Raw genomic sequence first — 27,212 nt, forward strand, 5'->3', positions numbered from 1 at the left:
CGTAAACACACAGTATGACAATGATGCATACCTTTTAATCACAGTTTGTTATTTAGGTTAGATGAAAAACGTAACATGAAAGAAATTACTTCACATTACAGATAAGATAATAATGGATATCAGCATCACGTTGACATGTCTGCCCATTGCTACAATATCCAGTTTGGTGCTTGCACATGTACTTTCTTTTACAGTGTTCTGACACTCTGCAGGACACTTACACTCATCAGGACAAAAGGAAAAGTGAAAATTCATTTGAATCCTAATTTGTCTTAGTTTTTTGGACGTCAAGTGTTTTATCAGCTAACTTAAATAAACATAGATCAAAAGGCTGGACATTAGTTGGTTAATTGTTGATGTTTTATCCACCATAGATTATGACTTTTGAAGTTGCTTAGTGTGTTGACAGAAAGGAAAGAAAGAAAGAAAGAAAGAAAGAAAGAAAGAAAGAAAGAAAGAAAGAAAGAAAGAAAGAAAGAAAGAAAGAAAGAAAGAAAGAAAGAAAGAAATGGGTGGATACATCACTTTAAAATGGAACAATTTTAGGTTCTGAGTATAAAACCTAAATGTTGTAAATATCTTGCTCTTGATTAAGTGCAAGGGACTATAAGAGAATAACGAAGATGCTAACTAAAAAGTTTATAATTAGGGCTTGCAAAATAAGATAGATAGATAGATAGATAGATAGATAGATGATTTATCATTACAATAAAAGTACATAACTAGAAACTGCTATCCAGACGTAATCATTTTCCATTCCACGGTAAAATTACTGTTCAACTTACTACAGTAATATTAATTTCTGCTGTGGAATTGACAACTCACCAGATGAGGTAGGTTATTCGACTGAAGTGAAGTTTTTAACCATGCTGTAAGACCACCACACTTCCCTGTGTGTACTACAGTACTGAGTGGATGCAAAATATCAAAGAAAAAAAACAGAGTATGATTTCATACCCTAAATGTAAAATTAAAACTAAAATTAACAAAATATAACATAAACTATTACTTTTAAACCATGAAAAGTATTTCATTTCAAAATAAAGGAATGCTGTTTATTTGTAAGCCAGTATCACTGTATTTTGATTTACAGTAGCCTAACATTTCACCAGAATGCATTGTACATTTATAAAAACATTACAGTGACAGAGTACAGTTACTCCTACTGTACAGTACTGGTGTGAATACATTAATTTTACTGTGAAAACCAACAACTTTACAGTAACTTACTGTGCATCGTTTTAATAGAGAACAAAACAGTAACTTTACTGTTAAAACAGAGACAATCGTTTACAGGGTAGTCTGTAAATCTAACATTTAGGTTGTTAATCCATTCTCTAATATTTTCTTGAATGAGCTAAAATGAGAGAAAATTCACACTTAATTCACATAATTCCCATTACCTCTGAGGGGAACGTGCATGTCTCACCTCTCCCCGTGAATTAGCGCGTGGCCTGTTTGCCTAACTGCAGCTAACAAACTGGGCAGTTGGTAAATATTGAAATTCCCTTCGATCGGAGGCCGCGCTGTTAAAGGTTCTCCCTATTGATAAACTCCTGCTAATCCATCGCATTTCCCTCTAAATAGCTTTGCGCATGAGAAAAGGCCTGTTACCCCCTCTCTCTCCCACACACACACACCTACTCACACACACACGCATTCTCAAACCACGACCATTGTGATGAGCGCGCCTTGTTTCAGGACCACAGTGAGCGCGTGTAGCTCCTGTTTTTCCATGCTTCAGATTATTCTCAGTGTTTTTGGTAGATGTTTCCATCGCGGGGGGTGTAACGTGTTTCAGAGTCCCACCCTAACCCTCAGGTGGGTCTAGCTCCACGGAAAGTCAGCCGTGTCTTCCACGCACTGGCCGGCCTTTCTCAGCCTGCGTCGACACAGCCCAGGTATTCCTGCGTTCAGGGCGCGCTTCGGGTCCTGCTTGGAGGCTATGAACGTGTAACCATAACAACTGCGCTCTGATTGGCTCATCTGGCACGGGAATTAACAAGGGCAGCGTCCAATCTGAGCTGAGGACGCGCTGCGCGCTGGCAAACCCTCGTGATAACCCAGGCACAGGGATGTGAAAGTGGCACCGTGAGGTGAGCCCGGAGGAAATTACTGGACCCAAAAAACAAAGCACGAGTCCGAGGGAAATTATTTGAAATAAAAGGCCTGAATGATGACATTTCAGCGTGTTTGAGAGAAAAACATGGCTGGTTTGTTCATGAGCTGGCGCGGCTGAATCCTTCCCCCTTTTTCTGTGGATTGTGGATGGTGACAAGCATACGGGGTGCCTCCGAACAGGACCGGGTCCCTACCAGCTCCTGGGGATTGTCTTTCAGCGAGAAGTTCGTCCAGTTTTCGCCTGGCAGCGCACCTTCCCCACGAGCCAAGACGTTGTTCCGCGTAGACCCGGGTCGCCCCAGTCCGAACAGCGCAGCCCGTGTGGGAAAGTCGGCACTCTGCGCCTCGCAGGCCGGCAACATGATGGTCCTCTGCGCAGGGTGCGAGCGGCCCATACTGGACCGCTTCCTCCTTAACGTGCTGGACCGAGCCTGGCACGCCAAGTGCGTCCAGTGCTGCGACTGCAGCTGCAACCTGACCGACAAGTGCTTCTCCCGGGACGGAAAGCTCTATTGCAAAATGGACTTTTTCAGGTAACAGAAAAGCTGGAGTCACTCTTCTTCTCAATTCAGGATTCAGAGCAGAATGCGCGCAGTTTGAGAGATTATTTTAAATATCCAAAAAATATCAAGATAGAATGTATAATAAAAAAAACTAAATCTGGAGTTCGTCTGAGAAAAAATAGTATTACTCCAAGTTTGAATAGCTAAATACAAAAAAAAATGGAACAAATATGTACTTAATAATTTTAAATTTATTTAGCTAGATTTTATTATTTTATTGTAACTCTTTAGTGGCATTTATTACATACACAGACGTATATATATATATATATATATATATATATATATATATATACGTCTGTGTATGTAATATATATATATATATATATATATTAAAGGAGCTCTAAAATAAAACAAATAATGGACACAATATTTCAAATGATTGTGTATCCAAGGACAGTATTATTGTTTGTATCTATTTCCAGCTGCAGCCGCGCTTTTCAAACAGCCATTAGGCCATTAACCTCTTCACCATCCCCAAAAAGTGCTCCAGGTAATTGAGTGATAAGTGAAGCCCCTTGTTTGTCCCGCCGCGCTCCCTTCGCATCATTTTCATTTGGATGTGACTGTTCTCCTCTCGCAAATATTCTAATGGCACGTGAGGCGCGCCAGCCTTTGTTGGGACGCGCTGCTGTTGGCCCCGCGCGGCCTTGGCCGTCATATCACGGTGGATTTAAATGGGCGGCCATTAGCCGGGCGAAACAGTAATCACCCTAATGTGTCCATTTGTTGTGTAAGTAAAGTTGTGCCCTTTCTCTGGGGGAGGTGTATTTGTGTGTCGCTGTGTGTGCGTGTGTATGGTGGTGACGGGGGGTGGGGTTGGGGTGCGGGGGGGGTCTGGCCATGCATGTGAAAGGACGACGCTGAGGAGATCCCGGTGCACATGGAGAGACAAGCTTCCACTGGGGTAGAAACAATGCAACAGCAAAAAAAAAAAAAAAAGAGGCTTAGACACCCCCACCCTCCGACAGGCCGAGTGGAAGCCCAGGTACAGGGGGTCATTCAGAGAGACGTCTTTAGAAGCACTTAGTGTCAGTAAAACACAAATAACTGCAAATTCAAACCAAATATTTCTCTTGTTTCAGCTCAAATAACAAAAACAATACCTCCCCCCCCTCCTCCTCCTCCTTATCGTGTCAGACCAGGAGGGAAATTCTGTTGAATTTATTTAGGCTGTTTTTGCATCAGACTGATGAGTCTGCTCGGTATTTAAGCGAGTGAATATGGATTAAGAGAAGATTTTCACGCTAAAATGTTCCTACTCTGCCTAATCCCATAATATATCCTCGGCTACAATGTGTTGATTGTCACTAATGCGTTTCGCGTGGTGTTATTGTCACATCAAAAATGATAAATCTTCTTTATTTCACTGTCGGCATTATTAACTCTAGTTACTTAATGATACATAAAAGATCTTTTAATAAAAGAAAGTCTTTGTTAGTTTTGGAAAATAAGTTTTAGCTAGATTATTTCAGTTTATTTGAGGTTTTTAGCGAAAAATATTTATTTTCAGACAGTATCATAATTATCATCTGAAAATAAATGACAAATTGAAGAAAAAGAAATAACAAAATGAGATAGAAGCTGATCTGTAATAAACAGTGGCTTTGAGTTTTCTAATTGACCGTTTAAAAACATTTTCATTAAGTCATTTTTATCATTGGATTTTATGTTAGTAAATAAATAAAATAATTGTTTTTTTGTCTGCATCCAGGCGGTTTGGCACGAAATGCGCGGGCTGCCTGCAGGGGATTTCCCCGAACGACCTGGTGCGCAAAGCCCGCACCAAGGTGTTCCACCTGAACTGCTTCACGTGCATGGTGTGCAACAAGCAGCTGTCCACGGGAGAGGAGCTCTACGTGATAGACGAAAACAAGTTCGTGTGCAAAGAAGACTACCTGAGCTCCGGGGCCATCAAGGAGGTCAGCCTGAACTCAGGTGAGCCACGATGATCCAAACATTTCCCTCTCAATCGAATGTGTGGATCATTTTCATTTAAAAAATAGACAAGGATGAAGGGTTTTGTTTTTCCAGAGGTCCATGGGGAATATTTCCTAACAGCCTCGTGCAGTGAATAGTTCCAGTATTTATCTCCACACATGTTTGTGTTTTTACGAGCCGGTCCGCTGGGGATGAGTGTGTTGGTTTGTGTCTTCTCGTCTCTTCATCCTTACAGAAAAAGCTCAGGAGGACCGCAGCGGAGCGCGGTGTCCTCACGGTGTCTCCGTTCTCAGGTCTCCCGGAGACACATTTCTGTAATATTCACACACATATGCGCATTTTTAAATTGTTAATTATTTCCGTCTCCGTTTAAAATTTATTTTACTTTTATGCAATAAAGAAACACAGTAAATAAAATATTTTTTGCATAAAAAGTACCTTTTGTTCATTAGATTAGAAAAAAAATCGTCCCAGCTGCATTTTTCCCCTTCATATTTAATTTCTGTTTTTGTTAATTTTCTGTTTCCTTGTATCGCTGCGTCTCCAGGCCTAATTAACCCCAACCTCCCCTTCCTTTTGCACCTCCCTCCTTGACATTTCGGCTCGTGACCTTCCTCCTGTTTGTTTCCACCCCGGTCCTCCAGTGTCATCGTGTACAGACAGAAGTTTATCTCCGGATCTGCAGGACCCGACGCAGGACGACATAAAGGAGACGGACAATTCAACGTCCTCCGATAAGGAAACGAACAATATTGAGAATGAGGAGCAGAACTCGGGGACCAAAAGACGGGGGCCCCGGACCACCATCAAGGCCAAGCAGCTGGAAACTTTAAAGGCGGCCTTTGTGGCCACGCCGAAACCCACCCGGCACATCCGGGAGCAGCTGGCGCAGGAGACGGGACTGAACATGCGCGTCATCCAGGTAAGATCCGGATCTTTTATCAGACTGTGGACTCTTTCTATGTATAAGTGTGTGTGTGTGTGTGTGTGAGGGGGAGGGGGACTCACCGAGACAAAGACAAATTAGAGACAAATGATGGATTATATATCAGTAAAATTACCTTTTAATTTTCCTGAGGCGCAGGACATTTAATTAAAAGCCTCATTATCTGTAAGAGAAATGTCAAAACATGATGTGGACCATTAGCAGGGTATAGATCCAGATTTACCAGCTGCACAGTATGTAAAATGTTTCTTTTAGGCCTATACATTATGGACCTATTTAGGTAATAATGATAAAATGATAATAATGGTGTCTGTGACAGCCTGTTTGCATTTTTAATTTAGTTTAATCTTGTAGGAAGACATATTGGAATGTTAAAAGATCTAGTAGATTTATGCTTGCACATAAAGCATGTTTTAAATTGCGTAACAATTCTTTACTTATAGGTTTATTTGTTATTATGTTGGACTCTATTTTCTGTTTAGATAAACTGATTTTTTTATCATTATTGATTTAAAAAAGGGAAACTACAGAACAATTTGTATTTGAAAATAATTGTTATGCTTTTAGTTTTGCTCCAAGCCATCAGTTTATTCTATAAACTTCAAAAAATGAGATCTATCAATGCTTCGATAGGAATAAATGACATGTTTGCTCTGCAGTTTATTTGGAAATAATGCATGTTTCATAGCCATGAAATGTGAGAGAGGTTACCCTTGTTGCTTGCCAACGCTAAGAGGAACCCTAGACACAAACATGCTGTGCAATCCAACACACACACACACACACACACACACACATGGCCTGCCTTTTCATCCTCAAACACAGATCCACACACATACATATGCACACGTGAGCTGGGTGTCTGGGTGCAGACTGTGTCAGGATGATTAGCACCATCTCTGCCAACTGTGATGTGGCTTTTTGTGCACTCACTGTAATTATCACTGATTTCACAGATTTACATACCACCCTCCCCTTTCCCACCTCTCTGCTCTTACTCACTTACAGCCTGTTTCCTCTGCATCTCCATGGCCTCATATAGATCATATAGGCAATTTATGTGTGTGAGAGAGAGAGCTCGATCACTCAATCAATCACCAAACCAGTCAGTAAGTCAGGCAGTCCACCACGCTGTCTTTCTGTCCCCCTGTCCCTCCACCCCTTGTGTGTTGCTTGGAGCCAAAATGGAGGCCGTGTTTTGTCATCTTCCTGCTCGTTCTGTGTGTGTTAAATACCACAGCTCTCGATGCGGGGAGCCCTGTGAGCCACGCTGCTCCTCCAGCATGTGGATGTAATCCCTAAACAACGCTCTCTCAAGGGAAGCGAGAGCATTTCCATAAAAATGTACCCTACAGTTAGACGATTGTTCTCAATAAGCAGGTGTTGCCTTTGCCGCTGGAGCACAGAGAGTAGAGCCTAAGTGGTTTTGGCTGTTTTTATGTGTGTGTGTGTGTGTTTTTGTTAATCTGTAGCACAGTGGGATTCTGCCTCTGGTGTAGCCTAGCATGGTGTGAACATACATCATTATGCAGCCGTGATGCAAAGGCGAAACACGATGTGTTATGTGCTCATAATGCAAAGACATTCCTCCATATGGTGTGTAGTTTTGTCAAATTTAAATCCTCCTTTGTTCCTCTTCAAAGAAGGTTTATTCAATCATTTTCTGATTTACAGCTTCAGCTGTTTATTTTAACTTGAAGTGAGGTGCACTGGGGTGTGCAGGGTACACAATTAAGCTTCTTTGAGATTCATCTTAATTGTGTACCAAGGAAATGTGTTTCTTAACTGAGAAAAAAAGCACGTTTTATCTATTTTTTATTGTCATCTCTGCCTATTTACTTTTCATCAAGTTCTACTCTTTTGGTCCTTTGTGCTTTCTTAAAACCACATTATGTCACTGCTGCACAAAAGGACTTAGGAATTATCATTAGTTGTTAGAAAATGGACTCAATAATTATTTCACCATGTTGGTTCTTTTTTGTGTTCAATTTTGTCAACTGCCTTAAAAGATTGAGTTAATTTAGCCACTTTATAGCTAAGTCCAGAAAAATGTTCATCAGTTTGTACAAATCTAATAAAACAACAAGGAGATGAGATGAACGCAGGTGAAAAAAAAAGCAAAAATGTTTGGAAAATGAAACCACGACAGGCCAGAAGTCTATTCTTGTTATCTGTAAAACATCAGTTTTCAATTTTTGAGAAAGTTATTTTTTCAAACAAAGGCAACAGCTTGAGTTAGTGTCAAGGCTGATGAGAGAAGGAGCTGTAAAATTAGCTCAAACTTTGTTGTGCTTCATGTTTTTCTTTGTGACAGTGGAAGATCTCCCACTGTAAACTGTGAGATGAGCTGTGCAGTGAAACTGTGGCCAGTTTCACTTTTTGACCACAGAGTAAAACACATTTTGGTGGAAAGGTGAGGAGCCGAAAAAAGGTCTGAATGAAACTCCTCCTGACCGATTCTTCCTTCTGCTCCGTTTTAGGTTTGGTTCCAGAACAGAAGGTCCAAAGAACGGAGGATGAAGCAGCTGAGTGCTCTGGGGGCCCGACGTCATGCCTTCTTCAGGGGCCCCAGGAGGATGAGGCCTCTAGGAGGCCGGCTGGAGGATCCAGACATTTTAGGACCCGGGGCTTACGGTTACTATGGGGGTAAGAAAATAATTCAGTTTGTACAGATTTACTTGTAGCTCACACTGCAGCTGTGTCTGTAAATCTAATCTTTTCTTTGTTAGCCTGCTGACGGGGCCCTACGAATGTTGTGATACGAAAAACACAGACAGAATTGGATGTTAAAATTGGAATTTACTGTTAAACATGGAATGTCATGGAATTTGTTAATATGTGGATTTTCCTACGTGTTTTTCACATTTGACATTGAAGAATGGGATTGTGTTGGTGCTGCAGGCTCTTGTACCTTCCTGCCTTTAGAATGGAACTGAAAGATAAGGCAAACAAATCATTGTATGCATCCAGAAAAAGTTATAACAAGGCACAAAGTTTAGAGCAAAGCAATATACATCAACAAGTTTTTAGTAAGTTTTTTTTGGCACTTAGCTGACTGCAACAGCAAGAAACTGTGACAACCAGTCCGATCAGAACAGAAGAGCAAGCTGATGTTAGCTTAGCACTTCAGCTAAATCAATCACATAAAAACATCCCAGCAGAGGCGAGGCGTGCGTTTGTTGTTTGTATCTGTAGCTGCAGAATAAGATATTCTGTTGTAAAAAATGGCAAAACTGTTTCTGTCTAAAACAAATTGAAAGCAAAACTTTCAGTGAAAAAGTAAAAGCAATTGTCAACAAACCAACAATAAAATTCTCCTCCTCCTCCTCTTCATCATTAGCATAATCATCAGTGAATGATATATCACACAATTATAAAATAAAATAATAGTTTTCCACTGTCTTTAGTAACTATGAAATACAGTGGGATTTTTATATGTCAAGAACTTTTATTTTACTAAAGGCCAAACTGTTTCTTTATTCTCACTTGAAACACATTTGAGGAACTTTACATAAAAAAACCACTAATTTATTTTATTTATAAATGACTTACTGTCAGATTTATGAAGCGTTAAATATTCTGTTGAACTGAAGCAGTTTTTGTTTTATTTTTGTTCAAATTTGTTAGCTTTAAGGAAAGTGTGGACATTTTACAGTTCATTAATTAAAGTTTTATTATTCCACCAAATAATAGGACAGTTTACATCACATCTTAAAGATGAAGTTCAGAATAATAAAAACAGAAAAAACTAAATTTAGGGAGAAAAAATGCAGTTTGGGAAACAAATCTGACTGATTTCTTATACTGAGCTGCTACATGACACAAACATTGAACTGAAGTTTATTTTTGTATTAGAATGCCATGCTAGTTTCTCTAAGCTTCTCATCTTTTGTCCAGAGATACAACAAACTCTAAAACCTGACTCAAACGCTCTGCATGCTTCAACCTGTATTAAAAGAGAAATATGAATGTATTTTACCTGTAAAGGCAGGAGAGTATACATGTCTTCTAATCAGATGATTCATCAACAAATCTAGCTGTATTGTGGCAAAATTTTATCTTAGTCTTTAATAATCTTAGGTTTTTATTAGTGTTCTTAGACAGAATGAAAAATCTCAACAATAATAAGCATAATCATAATTATTTGTACAATATTATTCCTGTACCAGTCTGCAGTTTGTCAGACTTTGTGTATTTTCTAAAATTTATCGTTTAGCATTGATTTCTTTTTTTAAAAGTTGCTGTTTTGTTCTTCTAAAAATGAATGCAATGTCATTCACAATTTCTTTATCAGCTAAAAGAGAACAATACTTTCAAACAGAGTGAGACACAGCTTCAAAAGGACAGTTTTAATTGGTGTTAGAAAAAAATTGCAAGAATGAAAAGATATTTTAGATTTGAAAATGTCTGCCTTTTTGAAGTTACTCTTGATTTTTGATTTTTTTTTAATTGACAAAGCTTCATATCAGCACAGATTTGAATACTTCACTTTATAGTCATTACTGTGTGAAACAATACGCTTGCAGCTGTGCTTCAAACTTTAAAGATTATTATACTGTATATTGTTTGACTGCTTCAGATGTGATGGGGGGGGGGGCATAAAGAAGTCTTCAACATTGTATTTATTTTCTTAGGGTTATTTTCTTAGGGTTTCTTAGGATTTTGAAACAACTGTAACAGTTATTTTAAAATCCATTTCCAGGTTTTTTCATCTAAAATCTAAATAAAAACATATGTTGAAGACAAACAGTGATTACTTAAGTCACAACAAATGAAACAAACTTCAGCTGCTTAAATCAAAATAAATAAGTTTCTAAAATCTGAGCAGGGTGATATTTATGTTTTGGGGAAAGCTCTGACTAACAGACCATAGTGTAACATTACAGATAAATGATAGACACCAAAAAAACAATAGCAGTAGAAAATATACCTGGAGTGTTTATATTAGTAACAGATGCTTTTATATGTCTGACATTAGTTATAAGTCAGGAATGACTTATAAGTGCTGTTTGTTGACACCTTTACAGTAGCTTTGTTGTTTACCCAAAACAGGAGTCTGTAACTTTAATGTTTAAGAGACATTTCAGCAAAGTTTATATGAAACCACAAAATTTGCTTGTGTCTGAAAAAACATACTTGAACAGTTTGATTTAAATACTACAATGTACTCTCACTGGCCACTTTATTAGTTAGACTTGTACAATTTCTTGTTAACAAAAATAACTAATCAGCAACACAATTCCTTTGAGCATGTGGACATGGTGAAGAAGACTTGCTGAGGTTAAACAGAGCATCAGGACAGGAAAGAAATGTGATGTAGGTGACTTTGAATGTGGCGTGGTTGTTGGTACCTGACGAGCTGCTCTGAGTAGTTCAGAATCTGCTGATCTACTGGGATTTTTACACACAACCATCTCTAGGGTTTAAATAGATCCAAAAGAGAGAAAACATCCAGTAATGCCATTTGTGTGGACCAAAAATTCCTGTTAATGTCAGAGGTCAGAGGAGAATGGGCAGACGGGTTCGAGATGACAGAAAGGCAACAGCAGCTCAAACAACCACTTGTTCCAACAAAGGTCTGCAGAATACCATCTGTGAACTCACAACCTGTCCAACCTTGAAGCAGAAAACTCCACCGGGTGTCACTCCTGTCAGCTAAGAACAAGAAAATGAGGCTACAGTTCACACAAGGTTACCACAACTGGACAATAAGAAGTTGGAAAAACATTGCCTGGTCTGATGAGTCTGGATCCCTGAGCTCCAGTGTCGTCCACAGTCACCAGGTTTCAGTCCCACTGATCACCTCTGGAACGGAGTGAAACGGGAGACACACATTATGGACATGAAACTGACAAATCTGCAGTAACTGTGGGATGCCAGCATGTTAATCTGGACCAGAATTCCCGAGGAATGTTTCCAACAACTTGTTGAATTTATGCCGTTGAGAATTAAGGCAGTTCTAAAGGCTGACGGGTCCAACCCAGTACAAGCAAGGTGGACCTAATGAAGTGGCTGGTGAGTGTATACTTAATAAACAAGTTAATGTTGTGTGGTGAAACTGTATTTTTAAACTCAGACAAAAGAAAAAGCTTTATATTTCTACAAAAGGATCTGACACTTTTGTTTCGACTTGACTGAGTCCTTCACATATTTGTGAAACTAAAATCCTATTTAGAGACACATGAAGCACTGAGTCACAGCCTAAACAAACAAAACCACAAAATGTATTTGATTAATCTGCTGTATTTTTATTAAAGACAGGCCTTTATTTTATTTTTTACATTTAAATAAGACTCTAGCTATATGTTTCTACGCTGCCATGTTTTTAAAGTCTAAAATAGACGTGCAGAGCTCATTTCTCTGTTTACAGCAATCTGCCTAAAATATGTTGAAAAATGGGAATTTTCAGGTGAATAAGTGTATTGTACATCAGAAAGTTGCATAACCAAAGATGTGAACAGGCTAACAAACTATGATCTCAACAGTAAAACATGCATTTATGTGTTGACTCATTTCTGTTCAAACTTGAGTTCATGCAGTTTGTATTATTTGTATCATTCTGCTACAGAAATTTCATGCATATATTGTAAAACCTTTGGACAGGTATCCAGCTGAAGTTATTGCTTCCTGTTGTCTATTTAAAACCCAAAATGACTCAGGTTCCAGTTGTTTATAGTCAAAGTACAAGGAGTCACTTCAGAGGGTCTAAAGAGCCACATGTGGCTCCACAGCTGCAGGCTGCACCCTGAACAAAATATCCTGTTCTAATTATTTATTCTTTGTTTAGCCATCACAAAGGCAAAGTGAAACACTTACTCAGCTGGTTTTATTTTTTCTCTCTTGAGATGGGTTTCATTTTGTTGTGGGCAGGTGCAGAGTGTGAGGATGCGGGTCTGTTTATTGCATGGTTGCACAGTTTTATAACAGTTTTAGTCTTGGGTCATTTCTCTTTAGTATAGTGAAGAAAACAGAATGCATTAATACATAGATTCAATATCATTTTTTTTTAAATCTGTAAATTGCAAAGCGGAAAATTCTGTCTGCTTTGCAATTTACAGATCAAAAAATCTGTACATTTTTTAATCTTGGTATTGCTACAGGCAGGTTTTTTTTTTTTTTACAATGAAGAAATATTTTTAAAGGAACAGAGTTTTCTTACGGTTTTAGGAATAAAACACAGCTTTGTTTAAAAACACTGTTTTGATGCTATTTTCTCTTTGTGATGACATTAAACTCTTTGGTGTTGAAGCTTTTGTATAGAACATGAGGGGTGATTAGTTTTTTATTCATTGTGTGAACATAAATTACAGATATGACAATACTGTTTTCTTTCCTCTTCACATTTTCTCAGATTGAATCTCAACTTGATGTAGTTGTACCTTTTAAATCAGTATCCTTTTAAAATATTTTCATTAAGTTGTATTAATTTTGAGGTAACAAAGACCCTGAGCAGAAGTAGAGGAATAAAGCAGATGCACCTGTCATGTATACAAGCAGCTCCCTTCAGATGGACCATCTGAGCGCTGTGGTCTCCATACAGCGTCAGCACATCCACCTGAGGGGCCTTGGCACTGAGGATACAATAAAGTGAAGCCGTCAAGGCAGTGAGGAACAAAGTGGGAGGGGGGGGGGGCAGGACAAAACCTCCATACCTCTCTCTCATCTCTGTCTCTTTCTTTTCACACCCTTTGTGTGGCGGCGGGTACAGGCCAGCCTGCTCGCCTTTATCTGAGCCCGCCGCCTCCCCGCGTCCCTCTGCTGCTGTTCACAGGAGGGATGCCTGTGTGTGGCACAATGTGTCTGCATGTGTGAGTGTAATTATAGTTTGCAGATCCAACACTCCCCTCGACAGCCACCCTCAGCTCTTTCTCATACACACACACCATGAGACGAGCTTGCTGCTTATTTTCAAGGTCGAATAAACGAGCACAGGTCTGTTTGTGAGATCAGATAATTAGCGTGTTTGGGAACGTAATGCCACCTTTTATTGCTTGTCTTTATTCCAAAACACAGGTATGCTGTAATCATGCAACAGATTTCCTGATATCTAACCTGTTAGTTCCCTGATTCTCCCTGTTTGGGTTGAATGGCAGTAGAGGAACATATGGTGGTGGGGGAGTAGAGCAGTGCAGGCAACATCTGGGGCAGCGGTATAAAGACCGCGTGGAGCTCAGCCCAGTTTTAATGTAACCAGACTTTAAAAGGTAAACAGAGATTCTAAAATCTTTTTTATAGCACCAAGGTGAGATTTTGAGAAAAACAAAAAACCTGTTTTGGTGCAATAAAGAGGTCATGAGAGGATCTTTGCAGTGTCTTTCCATTGCATGCCTCCTTGTTTGGTGCAGATGTGTGATATTTATGTCAGCTTATTATTTTAATGATTTAGAAGCAATGTATGTGGATTCTCAAGTTTAAAGACTACGAGAAATGAACTCTGCTGGGCTAAAACCATAGGTTTGTCATTGCAGTAGTGTGATTTGGACAAACCGTTGTCCTACAAATGGGTTTTATGTGTGACAAGAATCAACAAAGGGAATAGCATAGCTACTAACATCATCTGATGTTTTTGATCTTTACCCGCATGATTTTGACAAGTTGGGTTCAACTTTACTGTTAATTTGATTAGGATAGTATTTCACTGGGCTGTGACTGTTTGCACAACACTGTTTTTGAGTGAAGCAGTAGGTTTTCCTCTGCGGTTCAGTCACACGTGTACATGACAACAGCGCTTGTTTCCTCTCAGAACTGAGGTTTTCGTAGGATCAACAACCATGCTGATGGTGGCTAGCAGAGTGCTGTTTATGCTACTCACCCTTTTCAACATGTAGCCACAACCCAACCTCACTGTCAGCCCAAATGTCTGTATTCATTATTTGAAATGTTACGGTTTACATGTTTGAGACTGCATGCCTACCTCGTTGAAAGCCTGGCATCTGTGTTGCCAGAAAAATGCTACTAATTACAGTTTTTGTAATGTAATTTTAGGGTCATGTCCCCCTCCTTTTCTGTGCACATGTTCATCAATCACAAAACACCGCTAATCTTACAACCTCCCCCCTCTGAGAAAGAGCACCTCACTCAGCACAAATGAGAGTTGGGGTCAAAATACAATCATTTTAAAGTGGCAGTATGATAGTTTGTCAATTTCTATCTGGCAACCCTGCCTGTCATGGAAACTACTGCAGATTCAGTGAGCACAGCCATATCCACGTAAACATGTTTTGTTTTTTTGTTGTTTTCTTTTCTTGTTGATTCACCCCAATAAACCTTAAAAAAACACAAATGTTTGCAGAGATCATTCTCATGTAAACAAAGCCTTAGAGACTAGTTGGCATCTCAAAACTGCGAAAAAAAAGGCAAAATTTCAGTTTTAGTCTTGAAATTCTGAGTGTTTGTGACCAGCATACAGCAAGCCATGCAAAGCATTTTAATCAGCCAATTTTTGACATTTGTGGCCTATTTTCTTCTGTATAACTTGCAAAAGTGTATTCCAGGCTGTGAACATTATTTCACTGCCCATCTCCGCCCACATTGCACTTACCTCAGCGTGCTCTCTACCCACGTCAACTGGAGTGTACATTAGAAATAAAGGTAGTCAGATTTGGACCATCCAGCCATTGATTTTTTCTCCCACTTTTTTATGCAGGGTTGAAGGATAACTGGTGCCTATCTCCAGCAATCATTTGGACCAGATTTGTATTTGTAATTATTTATCATAAGTGTGTTTTCTGTCAGAGAAGAGCATCCATGAAAGTGTCAACCCTTGCAGAAAATCCATATGAATTTAATGTGTTTTTCACATGTGATCCCATGTTTGATCCCATGAGATCACATGTGATCATGTGAGTATGACTCTGTTTTGTAAGAAAATATTTGGAAGGTGTTCAAAACTCAAGTGAGAAGACCGCGTGCCTCTGCAGAATTAAGAACACCTACAAACATGACTCCCTCATGTATGCCCTTTGCAAAGTAGTCGCCAGCAGTCTTAGCCCAGTGGAAGCTCGCCTTTGACAAACAGATGCTTCATTGTTTGCTCTTCCTAATATCCTGAAATTTCCTCATGCAAAAAACTAAATCCTGAGCTGTTTCGAATGACATGACTCTGTGAGAATGGGTGTATCAGAAACACACTTGGAAGTTTTTGTGAGAAGAAGCTTTAAAAACTCAGACTATTTAGCATTGACAGTAAATCACTGTGTTGTGGCACTAAATGTGAGGCTATAAGCAGCTGGTAGCTGGAAATTTGACTTTATTTTAGGGCCTCTTTCACGTGAACAAGCCTTGTGAACACGCGTGACCAAGCATTCACACTACTGTTTTCTTCTTTATAGTTTCTTCCAAACATTTTTTGGAATCAAGCTATTTTGTGCTATTTTACCAATTCATGTATCAAAATCTACTATGACTGTTGGTTTTTGTAACATATACTTTACAAAATATTTAACTATTTAAAATCAAATTCTGAAAAGAAATACATTGAGATATTTTTAATTCTCTTAAAAATCTGCTTCAGCATATTTGCTCTATTTTTGTCTTTTTATTCTACTGTTAGCTTTAAGCTACCAGTCTACCACTTTTAGCTTTTAGCTACTCTTTTGCTACATTTAGCAACGACTCTGCTACTTTTAACCTATAGATTTTTTGTTGCTGATTTTAGTTTTCAGCTTCTATTTTGCTACTGTTAGCTGTGTTTGGCTCATTTTAGCTTTAGCATCTGTTTTATAGTTTTTAGCTTTTATTATTTTAGCCTCTGTTCTGCTTGTTTTAGCTTTAAGTCAAGTCAGTTTATTTATCAAGCATATGTAAAAAAACAACAGGCCATAAGCAAAAGTGCTGTAAAAGAACAAGTATATTAAAGACAAAGGCCATGAACAAACAACAGTAAAAACTAGTTAAAAGGGGACAATACAACAAAAAGAAAATAAACAGTGAATATTGTTTTATTAAAAAACTAAATCAACTCACATTGTGTTAAATATCATTGAGAACAAATATGTTTTTAAAAGAGATATAAAAACATGATGTGAAGAAGCCTGTATTTGAAGACAGACTGTCCCCAAGTTTGAGTTATATCTGATAAAACCACTCAGTTTTAGCTTCTTCAGCAAGTTTCAGCAGTCATTCACCCTGTATTTGAACAGAAAACACAGTTTCTCTAGTTGGTGTACAGTTTTCACAGCAGCCTAATGGTGGCAATAATGACCTGGATTGTCAACTCTATTCAAAAGCTAGAAAGAGAAAAAATGTTTGAGTGATTTCTTAGCAGGAGTTTGTGTCTCCTGTGCTCCCTGGGTGATAAATGAGCCAAATGTGGATAGCAGCAAGTCTCATACAGTGTTTCCTCAAAACAAGTGTTGTTTTCCTTCCTCTGCTTGGAGTTTGACTTGTGGTCATTGTGGGTTGTGTGTGTGGAGTTTGATGCTGCACTTTGATTGTGAGAGAGTGTTGTCCCCATGGAGCAGGCATACTCCAGCAGACAGGTAAAGATAATTAAATTAGCATCACAAACAGTCTGTGGTTGAGAGACAGGACTATAAGTTCAGTCTGTAGGAAAATGAAGAGAAACACTGAATACCTCTGTCCTTCCTCTTGATTGGTCTGACAGCATCTTTGTTCCTTTGTAGTCCTTTTTACACTGAAGTGTCAAAGGTGGTGAGTTTATTTTGTATTGCCCAAGAACAGGTTGTGAATTATACAGTGACAATTCTGGGTGGTGGGCACAATCTCACTCAGTACAACCATGATTTTTAGTTTGTTAAATTCTTAAAAATGATTCCAATAATTTTCTTTTTATTTCTTCTGTTTTAATAAAACGTCTGCCCTTTAAACTTTGAATTTAGATTACAATAAATGGCAATCAGTCCACCACTTCAAATAAAACACAATCATTTCAGTAATCAAATATCCCACACAGACCTACAACACAACAGAGCACCATTTTGTTCCAAGCATCAGCATCCATAAGACAACCAGGGACGTCTTAGTCCCAAACTATGGTCTGTCCTTCACTGTTATTAAAGCCAGAGATCAAAAATCACTTCTAAATATTTCTAATAACATTTTGTAAGCTATAATTTTCAAAATAGTCTAATAAAAAATTAGTTAATATTCAACCTATTTCAACATGATGTTGAGTGTAGAATACCAAAATGCAAAGACCAAAGTCAGATACTTTCGAAAAGATGTTGAAAGATAAATGTTATGATAAAACTTTGAAGGCTCAAGTTCCTAAATCTGAGTGTGTATCAACTCTTCTCATGATTCAAAAGTGATTCTGATTTTTTTTTTCTTTGTTGATGGGTTTGATGTGGTGGTGGTTAACTTCTGCTCTGAGCACTGAGGACAGAAATAAACTCAACATTAAGTGAAACAAAATCTTAGCTAAAATTATTATGTGCTAACAAACTGGATAATACATAAAATGCTATCTTTCTGTATTTTATTGTTTATAAAGACACCGAAACATAAATAATTAGGGATTTTGATCTTGAGCTTATAAAGTTTTGTTAGTACTTGAACATTTTGAAAAACATTTTTTATTTGTTTTTGTGTGGCATAGAGGAAACTTTTGGTAACAATTACCCACTTCTTGAAAGATATTCTAAATCAGTTTACTCCAAACGTTATTTCATGGCCCTAAAACAATAACAAACAATTTCAAGTCAGATTCAAATTGAATTATAGTTGATTCTTTCCAGCAGTACTACAATGCATTCACATGCAGTACATTGTGAAATGCCAATGAGTAAAAGTTACCTATCTTATCTAAAGAAGCCACCTGATAGCACTGAATCTCCACTTCGTCACAATCCCCCATCGGAAACCTCCAGCAGAACCAGGCTCAGGATGAATGACCATCTTCCTCTTCCAGCTGGGGTTTGAGAGGACAGGAAAGAGACACAGATGAGCACAGGATTGGTCCAGGTGTAGTTTCCATGGAAACAAAACTACAGGTTAATGACAAGGATAATTGAATGCAGAAACATGGAGAGTAGAGAGAGTGTAAGCCCATAGCACCTTAACTAAGGGATACCTCAGGAAACCCAAGCCAACCCGAACTATAGGATTTATCAAAATGAAAACTAAAGCTTTGTCTTAAAAGTAGACAAGAGTGTCAGCCTCATGGACTAAAACAGCAAGTAAACCTGCAGTCTAAGAGTGAGGTGCTCTGTTAGGAAAATATGGAACAATAGTATCTTTCATTTAAGGTAGAGCTTGGTTGTTGAGAGTTTTGTATCTTAGAAGTAAGATTTTAAATTCTATTCAGAATTTGACAGAAATCTGATCTCTCCTCCTGACTCTCATCAGAACTCAATCAGCAGCATTTTGGATCAACTGAAGAGTTTTCAAAGAGTTCTTTGGTCACCCAGATAATAAACAATTACATTAATCCAGCCTAGACAGTTTAAATGCATGGCCTAACTTTTCTGCATTATTTTGTAACAAGATGTTTCTATTTTTTTTATCTTGGCCAGAACATCCTTGTAAAAGAGATTAATAATCTCAATGGATTTCTTTCTTGGTAAAATAACGGTTTAATAATAATAATTTTGGCAATAGTGCACAGGTGGTATTATTTTTACTGTGGGACTTAAATGACATATCCTGAAACTAACACCAAGGATTTTTACATTAGAACTGGAGGCCGAATTCATGTCATCCAGAGGAAGTGAAAAACTGCTAAGGTTGTTCCTAAGATGATCAGGTCCAAAAACTACAACCTGTCTTGAAAGCAGAAAACTGAGAGTCATCCAGGTTTTTAGCTTGTAATAAGGAAGTGATTGGGCTCATCAGGTTTCAGGGATAAATATATTTGAGTATCATCAGCATAACAACAAAAAATAATCCTGTGCTGAAGCATACATAAATGAAATAATATTAGTCCAAGCACTGAACCCTGAGGAACTCTATGTCTAACTCTGGCGTATAAAGAAAATTAATTATTTACATTTACAAACTGGAATCTATCAAATAAATATGGTTTAAACCATCTCAAAGCCATTCTTGTAATCCCTACATTGTGTTCAAGCCTCTGTAATAGAATATTCTGATCAATAGTTATTTTAGAAATGTTTAAAGGAAAAAAGGTGAACCTTAGTTAACGAAACACTGATATTTTATAGGGCAAATAAAACAAATACATAAATGAATAAATGCACTTAAACTGCTGAAATGTAAAAACTAAGTAGTAACACAATGCTTTCTGAGAAACAAATTTCCTGTTACTCCGGATTTACAGAAAATCCAACAATTTTCATGAAGACTGAAGCGGAAATAACCCTTTGAAGTCTGCTTATATAGGTTTAGTATTTATCAGCACAAGCTACAGTGAGATAAACAAAGAGAAAAGCTGAAAACGTCAAACATTAGCTGCAGACTCAAACAAAGCTGAAGCAGAAACACACCAGTCAGTGTTACAGGTTAGAAGCAAGATGAGCTAATCCTGGAGGAATCCACTCAGTAATTTGTGACTAAATTCTGTTTTTTAAGTCTCACTTTTTGTCCTTGTATGGTCTTTTACAACAAAAAATGAAGGAAAGCTGGAAGTTGAGAAAGAGGACAGGTTCTAGTCAAAGTTAAACTTTATACATTCAAGAGTTTTAAACCTGAAAGAACAGACACTGTTTTAACATCACAATTAGTTGATATTAATGTTGCCAACAATTGTGATTCTGAGACAAAACATCAGTTCAGTGATGAGTTATGTTTTAGTTATCCTCGGTTTTTTCGACAATGACAAATTTTGGTTTTGGTCACAACGTGTAGGTCTGATTTAAACAAATAAAAGAGTTTACCATGTATGGTTTATATTTTTGTCCAAATTTATGCACAGTGAACAATTTTCCCACTATATAAGCAGAGATCATGTGTTTTCACATACTGATGAGCTGAGGCTCCTCTTGTTACCACTCTGAATATAAGAATGGTTTGGGGTAATTTCATCACCTCCACGGTCTGAAAGAGATACTGATGGTACAACATGACTAAAAACATGGCATCAACAAAATGAGAGGTGAAACAGCTGTATATTACTTTATATTTCTGCAATACGTGTCTTTGGGTTCTAAGCTGTTGGTTATAAAATACGAAAAGTGAAAAAACACTTAAGTCACAGACATCGTATTTAGAACATAATAATAATTATATATATACACACATATATATATATATATATATATATATATATATATATATATATATATATATGTGTGTGTGTGTGTGTGTTCTTCTTTTCTTTTCTTAAATGAAGTCCTAATTGTTGTCTTAGTTGGTCTGAAATCTAAAAATAAACTTGGGTAATTCATGTAGCTTGGGAAACGAGAGGTTGAGGCAAGTGACGGTGCTGGAAGCTGCTTCAGACAAAACAGAGAGATGCAGCCAAAAGGACCTGGCAGGCCTGCAGGGGAGGCTGGAATCTCATTTTGGAATTTCTCATCCAAATCCAGAAGTTTTAGCGGGGGAATCCATCGAGGTGCACGCATGGCTGCGAGCTGAATGAGAGCGGGAGATGAATGCAGTGTGTAAGAGGCGAGAGAACTGAGGTGGAGAGGTGTGGAGTTGTTTATACACTCAAATGAGGCTGTTGGAGACCGGTTGGTTGGAAATTGGACATGATCAATTTCCCCACTTAGACAGGAATGAAGCTGTATGTAAAACTGCACACACTGCTCTGGGGTGCTGCGGATGTATTTAAAGATTAAAACAATGTTTAATTCACTGTTTTCTCCTGCCCCTTTGCAGAATACCAAGGTGACTATTATGGACCAGGAGGTAACTACGACTTTTTCCCCCACGGTCCTCCATCTTCACAGACTCAATCTCCAGCAGAGTCCCCATACATTCTGGGCTCTGGGCCTGGAGCCATAGAGGGATCAGGCCACCACCCTTCAGATGACCAAAGGTACACGGACATGATCTCCCATGCAGAAACCCCCAGTCCTGAGCCAGGATTACCGAGCTCCCTCCAGCCAGTCCCAGGAGATGCATATGGAGGTGGGCCTAGTCCACCTTTCTCTTTGGCCAGTAACTCCAGCTACAGCGCTCCAATGTCCCATCAGGGCCAGGAGATGGGAGAAACCACCTCCTGGTAAAAAAACCAAACAATAATAATAATAAATGGGACAGGGACCATGCCTGGGCTGAATGTGTGCCCACTTAATTCAGGAGATGAATCACCACAAACAAAAAAAATTGTGAGAGGAGAAAGAACATCTAGAATTTCTACAGAGAAAACCTTTTAAAGTTATGGACTAGTTTTAATAACTGAAGAACTGATGGAAACTGAATCAAGAATGGAATAGCTATTGGAAAGAGCAAAAGTCTTTCCTGAACTTGAAATATTAAGAAAAGTGATTCCATCTAGCAAAAATGTTTGTCGCCTTCCCCTTCATTCTAACAAAGGTATCTTCTGAAGCTCTAGGTTCACATTAGTGAGAAACGCCAAAGGGGACATGTCTAGTATTTTTTATTTCTCAACACATTTTTAAAAACATTGCTTCAAAGCAATATTAATTTTCATTTTGTTTTTGCTATGTTGTCACTTAGCAGCACTCACATGCTTTAATATTTACAAACAGTCCAAGTGTTGTATGTTTATGCTGATTTTAAACATTTCCTCCATAAAACATAATGTCAAATCAAAGGCAGCTGGTCGACAGACATGCACTGACTTCCTCTCGCGCACACCGCAGCTCCGAGTCTCTTAATGCACAAAAAGTGTTCTTGATCATAGCTTGAAAGAAGGATGTCTACACTATTATTCAAAACACGAACACAATTATACAGACACTTGTACCCTCCCACACACATACAAACACACACACACACATCTCACACCCATTGAGGCGGCCCTGATAGTTCTGCTCCCCTCACTGCTTCACCTGACCTTCCTTTTGTTACTGTCCCTTTTAAAAAAACATGTTTTAATGGAAATGATTTTCAAAAGAACATTGAACCCATAATGGAGAATGTCCTTCAGCAGCTGAGGTCTCCTTCCTCTAAAGGCAGAAAACAAAAGAGGGGGCAGACAACATCTGTGACATTTCGGCTGTCTCTGCTCCAAAGCTCTCGTTGCCATCTAGTGGCCACGTTTTCAAAGCACACGGGAATCAAATCGAGCTCAAAGCAGCAGAGTCCGGCTGCGTGAACATCTTTGTGTATAAGAGGACAAATTCTTTCTCTTTTTTCATTTCAAATAGTTCAGGGTCAAGCTTCATCAGGGCTGCTTTTTTATTTTATTTTATTTTTTTTTTTTTAAGTCAGTCTTTGTTGAAACAAATTAAACTATTTGCATTCAATAATTCCTATTTCAGATTGATTTTTTCACTTTCAGTGCCATCTCATCACTTACAAGACATGTCACACAAAGCACATCAAACACTGAGTTAGCGCTACTTGAATATTGTTTTTAGATTATTTGTGTTTTTTGAACATTGTATAAGAGAAAAAAAGATTGTGTCTTGTCTTCAACGTACCCCAATAGTACCCTAATTTGCTTGGATGTAAATGTGTGAGTGTGTGTGTGTGTGTGTGTGTGTGTGTGTGTGTGTGTGGATTAAGGGGGGTCTGAAAGGGGCAAGGCTGTATTATTTCTATGTAAATAGAACTGGTAATAAAACTTCTCTTACAACAAAATGTAAATCAGCTTTTTTATTCAGTCTTGTCTTAAAATCCTCTTTTTTCTTTCATTTTGAAGTGATAGAAATCAGCGAAGAATGCTTCTGTAGTACATATCCAAATGATTGCTCTTAGATCCAGTCTTACAAAGATTTACTATACATTTTTTTCTCCCAAAAGGGAGGAGAGGGAGTGTGATTTTCATATGAGTTCAGGTTGCAAACAATGAAGTAACTCACTGTAGTTTTAAAGCTTAGTACTCAACACTTTTAAATTTGAATTGAGAAAGCTCATCAGTTCAGAAGCAAAATGTCTTCAGAATAACAACAAAATAAATTAAACTTCCCAGGTTAGCCATGTCCTGGATGACTGATAATCTGCACCAAAATATATGATTATGAACATTTTGTCATCATTTCAGTGGAAATACAGCATCCTTTACTATGATATATGTAACATTTACTTTCCTTTGATCAAATCTGATCACATGCTTTAAAAATAACCATTCTGTATTATCCCTATAGTGGAGCCAATTAGTTCATTCCAGTTAATGAATAAATGCTGGGTATCATGCTCAAATAGGGCAAATTTTAATAAAGGTTTAATGGCCTGTAATATCAAGTTTTTTTTATGAATTTGTAATTTAATTACTCATGATTTTATTAATTTACTGGACTTTTTCAAGAGCCAGGCTTTAAAAATACTGGATACAAATACTAACATATCTTTCTTTATATATATATATAAAAAATCTATTTATAAGCATCACATTTTACACTACTTGTTTCTGCCTAGTGGTTCTGCTAATGTGAGCATTTGAAGCCGTTTGTTCAGTCATCATCTAGATTATTAAAAACAAACTAAAAAAGAAACTGTAAATAAACTTGGTTGCAGGTTGTCCTCTCAAACTATTTACATTAAGTTGTTGTCTTTAATGGAGAACCCTTGTATTTTGCATATTTCAAAAATGTGAAATAATTGTGATTTCTTTATGATGGATAGCTATTTATTTATTGAAACATGCAGCTACTTTGATAAAGAGGAGTATTAATATTCACTTGGGGTCAAGATTCCTTGTGACTGAAATCTAAATTTTTACACTCTTTCTTTTCATGTTATTGTCCCAAACTATTTTATCTGGTGGTTTGTTTGTTTTGTTTTATGGAATTGGGTTAGTCAGGTTTTTGAGAAGTTTTATTGCATTTATTAAACAAAAATAGCTTCCTGCAGCTTGCTGCTGCATTACAAGACCTGTGATAAAAAATGCAAATCTGGGATGTATTTTTCTGAGTATTTTTAGTGTTTGTTGCAGTCTTCTGTGTAAGTACATTTAGTCATATTTGTTTCTTAAAAATCTACGGGGTCTGCCGAAAGTCCTATAGTAATAACCATGGTTTTAATACAGTGTTTCTGTACTGTTCTCCTTTTGGTAAACCTAAACTGAATAGAGTTAAACTGTTAAAATGTTGTTTTGGTTGAAAAAGCCATATATGAATTGTTTTAATTTTTAGTATTAAAAATGTATTTTTATGGAAAAGAGAAAGTTCACCCTCTTTCAGTTTACAAATAATACTTTACCACGCTCTAAGATTATTCTAATCCCACCTCAACTGAACAAAAACACAACAAATTTCACCATGTAAAATCTAAAAGCTGTCTCTGAAAAAAAAAGTCCACCCTTGTTTCTTTCACAGGATTTATTAGGTTCAGTTTCAGTTAATTGCTGCTGATCAAATGTATTGATTAACTGATCATCATCAGGGCGATCACCTCTATAAAAGCAGGAGTTTTGTTAGTTTGCAGCTTTGGAGCAGACAGGAGTCAGTTAACACAATGCCAAGGCGGAAAAACATTAGCTAAAACAAAAAGAATCATTCAGAAGTGTAAAACATTTAGTACATATAAATATTTCTCAGGAGTGGACATCCAAGGTCAGACCATGCAATGCACAGGAAAATGAGCTCCATCTCAGACTCCTCAGGCTTCAGTTCACAGGTTAAAGGGTAAAAGTCATGACAGGTGACACAGAATGATGTAAGAAGGGTACTCTTACTTTTACTACTGTTTTAAACTCAAAAGGGGCACCAGATAGAATTTTCTGATCAATACACATTGAACTGTGAACCTATAGGGAATCAGTAACATTTGGATTACTTGATTTATTCACCCCTATAATTTATCATATCTAAATCTGTTCATTAAAAGAATCTTTCATTAAACATATTACCAAGAGACCAAATTTTTCAGATCTTATTACAAAATTAAAAGAATCAAAATAAAGTAAACAAAGAATACCAATAAATCAACTCAACTCAAAAATAAAATTAACACTGACAACTTTTGTTTTGCCCAAGGTCACCCAAGGTTGTGGTGATGGCTTTGAGGAATGGTCTGAAACTCTTCAGCTGGTAGAGTCAAGATATGGAGGGTAACGCAGCATCTAGGAGCACTTGTTTTTCTGGACTTATCTCTTAAATTTACAAATGGTTCTTGTTAATTTTACCTTTTCTAAGGTGTTCTACTGCTGGATTTTACAAAACAAATCTGGACGAAATGTACGCTTTTCAACTTAGGTTAACCCTGCTGAAGTCCTTGTAACTGAAGAGCGGAAGAGAAGACCTTGTAACTTTGGGTTCATTTGACCCGAAGGCCACGGGAGGGTAAAACAAAATATGACGAGACAAAGACGAATGATGACAACAAAGACTGAGCAAAGAGCTAAGGTCCCTCTCATTTCATCAAATGCGACAGGGCATCAAATCACTGTCAGCCATGGATTCTGACAAGATCAAGAACCTGAGTGTCTGCACAGACGGAACTGATCTTTTCTTGTTTAAAATGGTTCTCTTTACAGGATCACTGGACTCTCTCCTGTAATGACAAGAATTAATGACATTTGTTAAACCACTTGACTAATTTCGTATTAGATATATGAAGACATAAATCATTAGCGTTCATGTTTCAACACATTTCAAAACATCTCAAAATTAATAAAGGAACAGATTTCATCTCTGCATAAATCATGTTTCCTTGAGCCTTAGATGAAGTGTAAGAACACTATCTCTACTGATAAGATATTCCAAGTGTGTGAAGCCTTGGAAAATAACTTATCCAAACAATACCAGGGATTCTGGTATGTAAAAGTGTTTTTTACGCAGATTATTTTCTGGAAATATGAATGTAGGTCATAGGTCATAAAAGAAGTTGTGCCATCATGGAATATATCCCCCACTTGAAATTTAGGGCCTTTGAATTACAACAAACAGGATCCAAGAGTCACAAAGAGGAGCTTTGGTGGTATCAGCAATGACACCCAAGTAACCATTAGGAATTTCAGAACAAAGTTGTTGGTGTCCTATGACACCTCTTGGCATTCTGAACCAAAAGTGAATTGCGATCCAAAAAAGGTGATTGTTTTTTTTTTTGAGGACTTTTAACAATGATGCAGTCACCTGCCATTCTTAGAGACACAGAGTGGAAGACAAAAGATCCAGTGTGCAAAGCAAACAGGTAGTAAGTGACACCTTGGTTTTCCAGGAAGGTGTCACAATGAAAGATATCCAAGTGGTAGATGCCACCAGCTTGCACCATTGGTTGGATGCTTTGAAGTATCACCAGTGGATAGTCATTGCTCGATACCAGGATGAAGGTAGTCTTGATGTCATCAAAAGGGATACCAATGGATGGATCAGCAAAAAGCACGTAATAACTCTTACTTATGTGTTTCGTGTGTAGAATTTATGAGAAAAATGTCCAAAATGGATCTTATGAAAATTTAGCAATCAATTAACCAACAACAGTCAAAATGGATACTTGAACGTCAGTCTAGACTCAACAATCCTGTCATAGACTGAAGCACAACAGAGTTAAGGATCATGCAGATTGGTGATGTCAGTGTTAGCATACATGTTAGTTCATTTCAGCCCCCATTAGTAACAGATGTTTTAGATGTTACATCCCCACCAGTAGCTGGTGGTTAACTTAGTTTGTTATCTTGGTTAGTTTCCAAAACTATCTTGTGTTAA

General features: G+C 37.7%; 1 protein-coding gene across 1 annotated transcript; it reads left to right on the forward strand.

The window, feature by feature from the left end:
* The first annotated feature begins 1,972 nt into the window (after window positions 1-1,972).
* Window positions 1,973-23,195, forward strand: lhx5 (LIM homeobox 5). The gene is made up of 5 exons (XM_017431176.3): window positions 1,973-2,654; window positions 4,399-4,622; window positions 5,270-5,547; window positions 8,052-8,217; window positions 21,313-23,195. Exons 1-5 carry the CDS (start codon window positions 2,269-2,271, stop codon window positions 21,660-21,662), a joined length of 1,404 nt encoding a protein of 467 aa, XP_017286665.1. The 5' UTR covers window positions 1,973-2,268; the 3' UTR covers window positions 21,663-23,195.
* The last annotated feature ends 4,017 nt before the right edge of the window (window positions 23,196-27,212 follow it).

Source organism: Kryptolebias marmoratus, linkage group LG14 (genome assembly GCF_001649575.2).
Source record: "Kryptolebias marmoratus isolate JLee-2015 linkage group LG14, ASM164957v2, whole genome shotgun sequence".
Taxonomy (NCBI): Eukaryota; Metazoa; Chordata; class Actinopteri; order Cyprinodontiformes; family Rivulidae; genus Kryptolebias; species Kryptolebias marmoratus.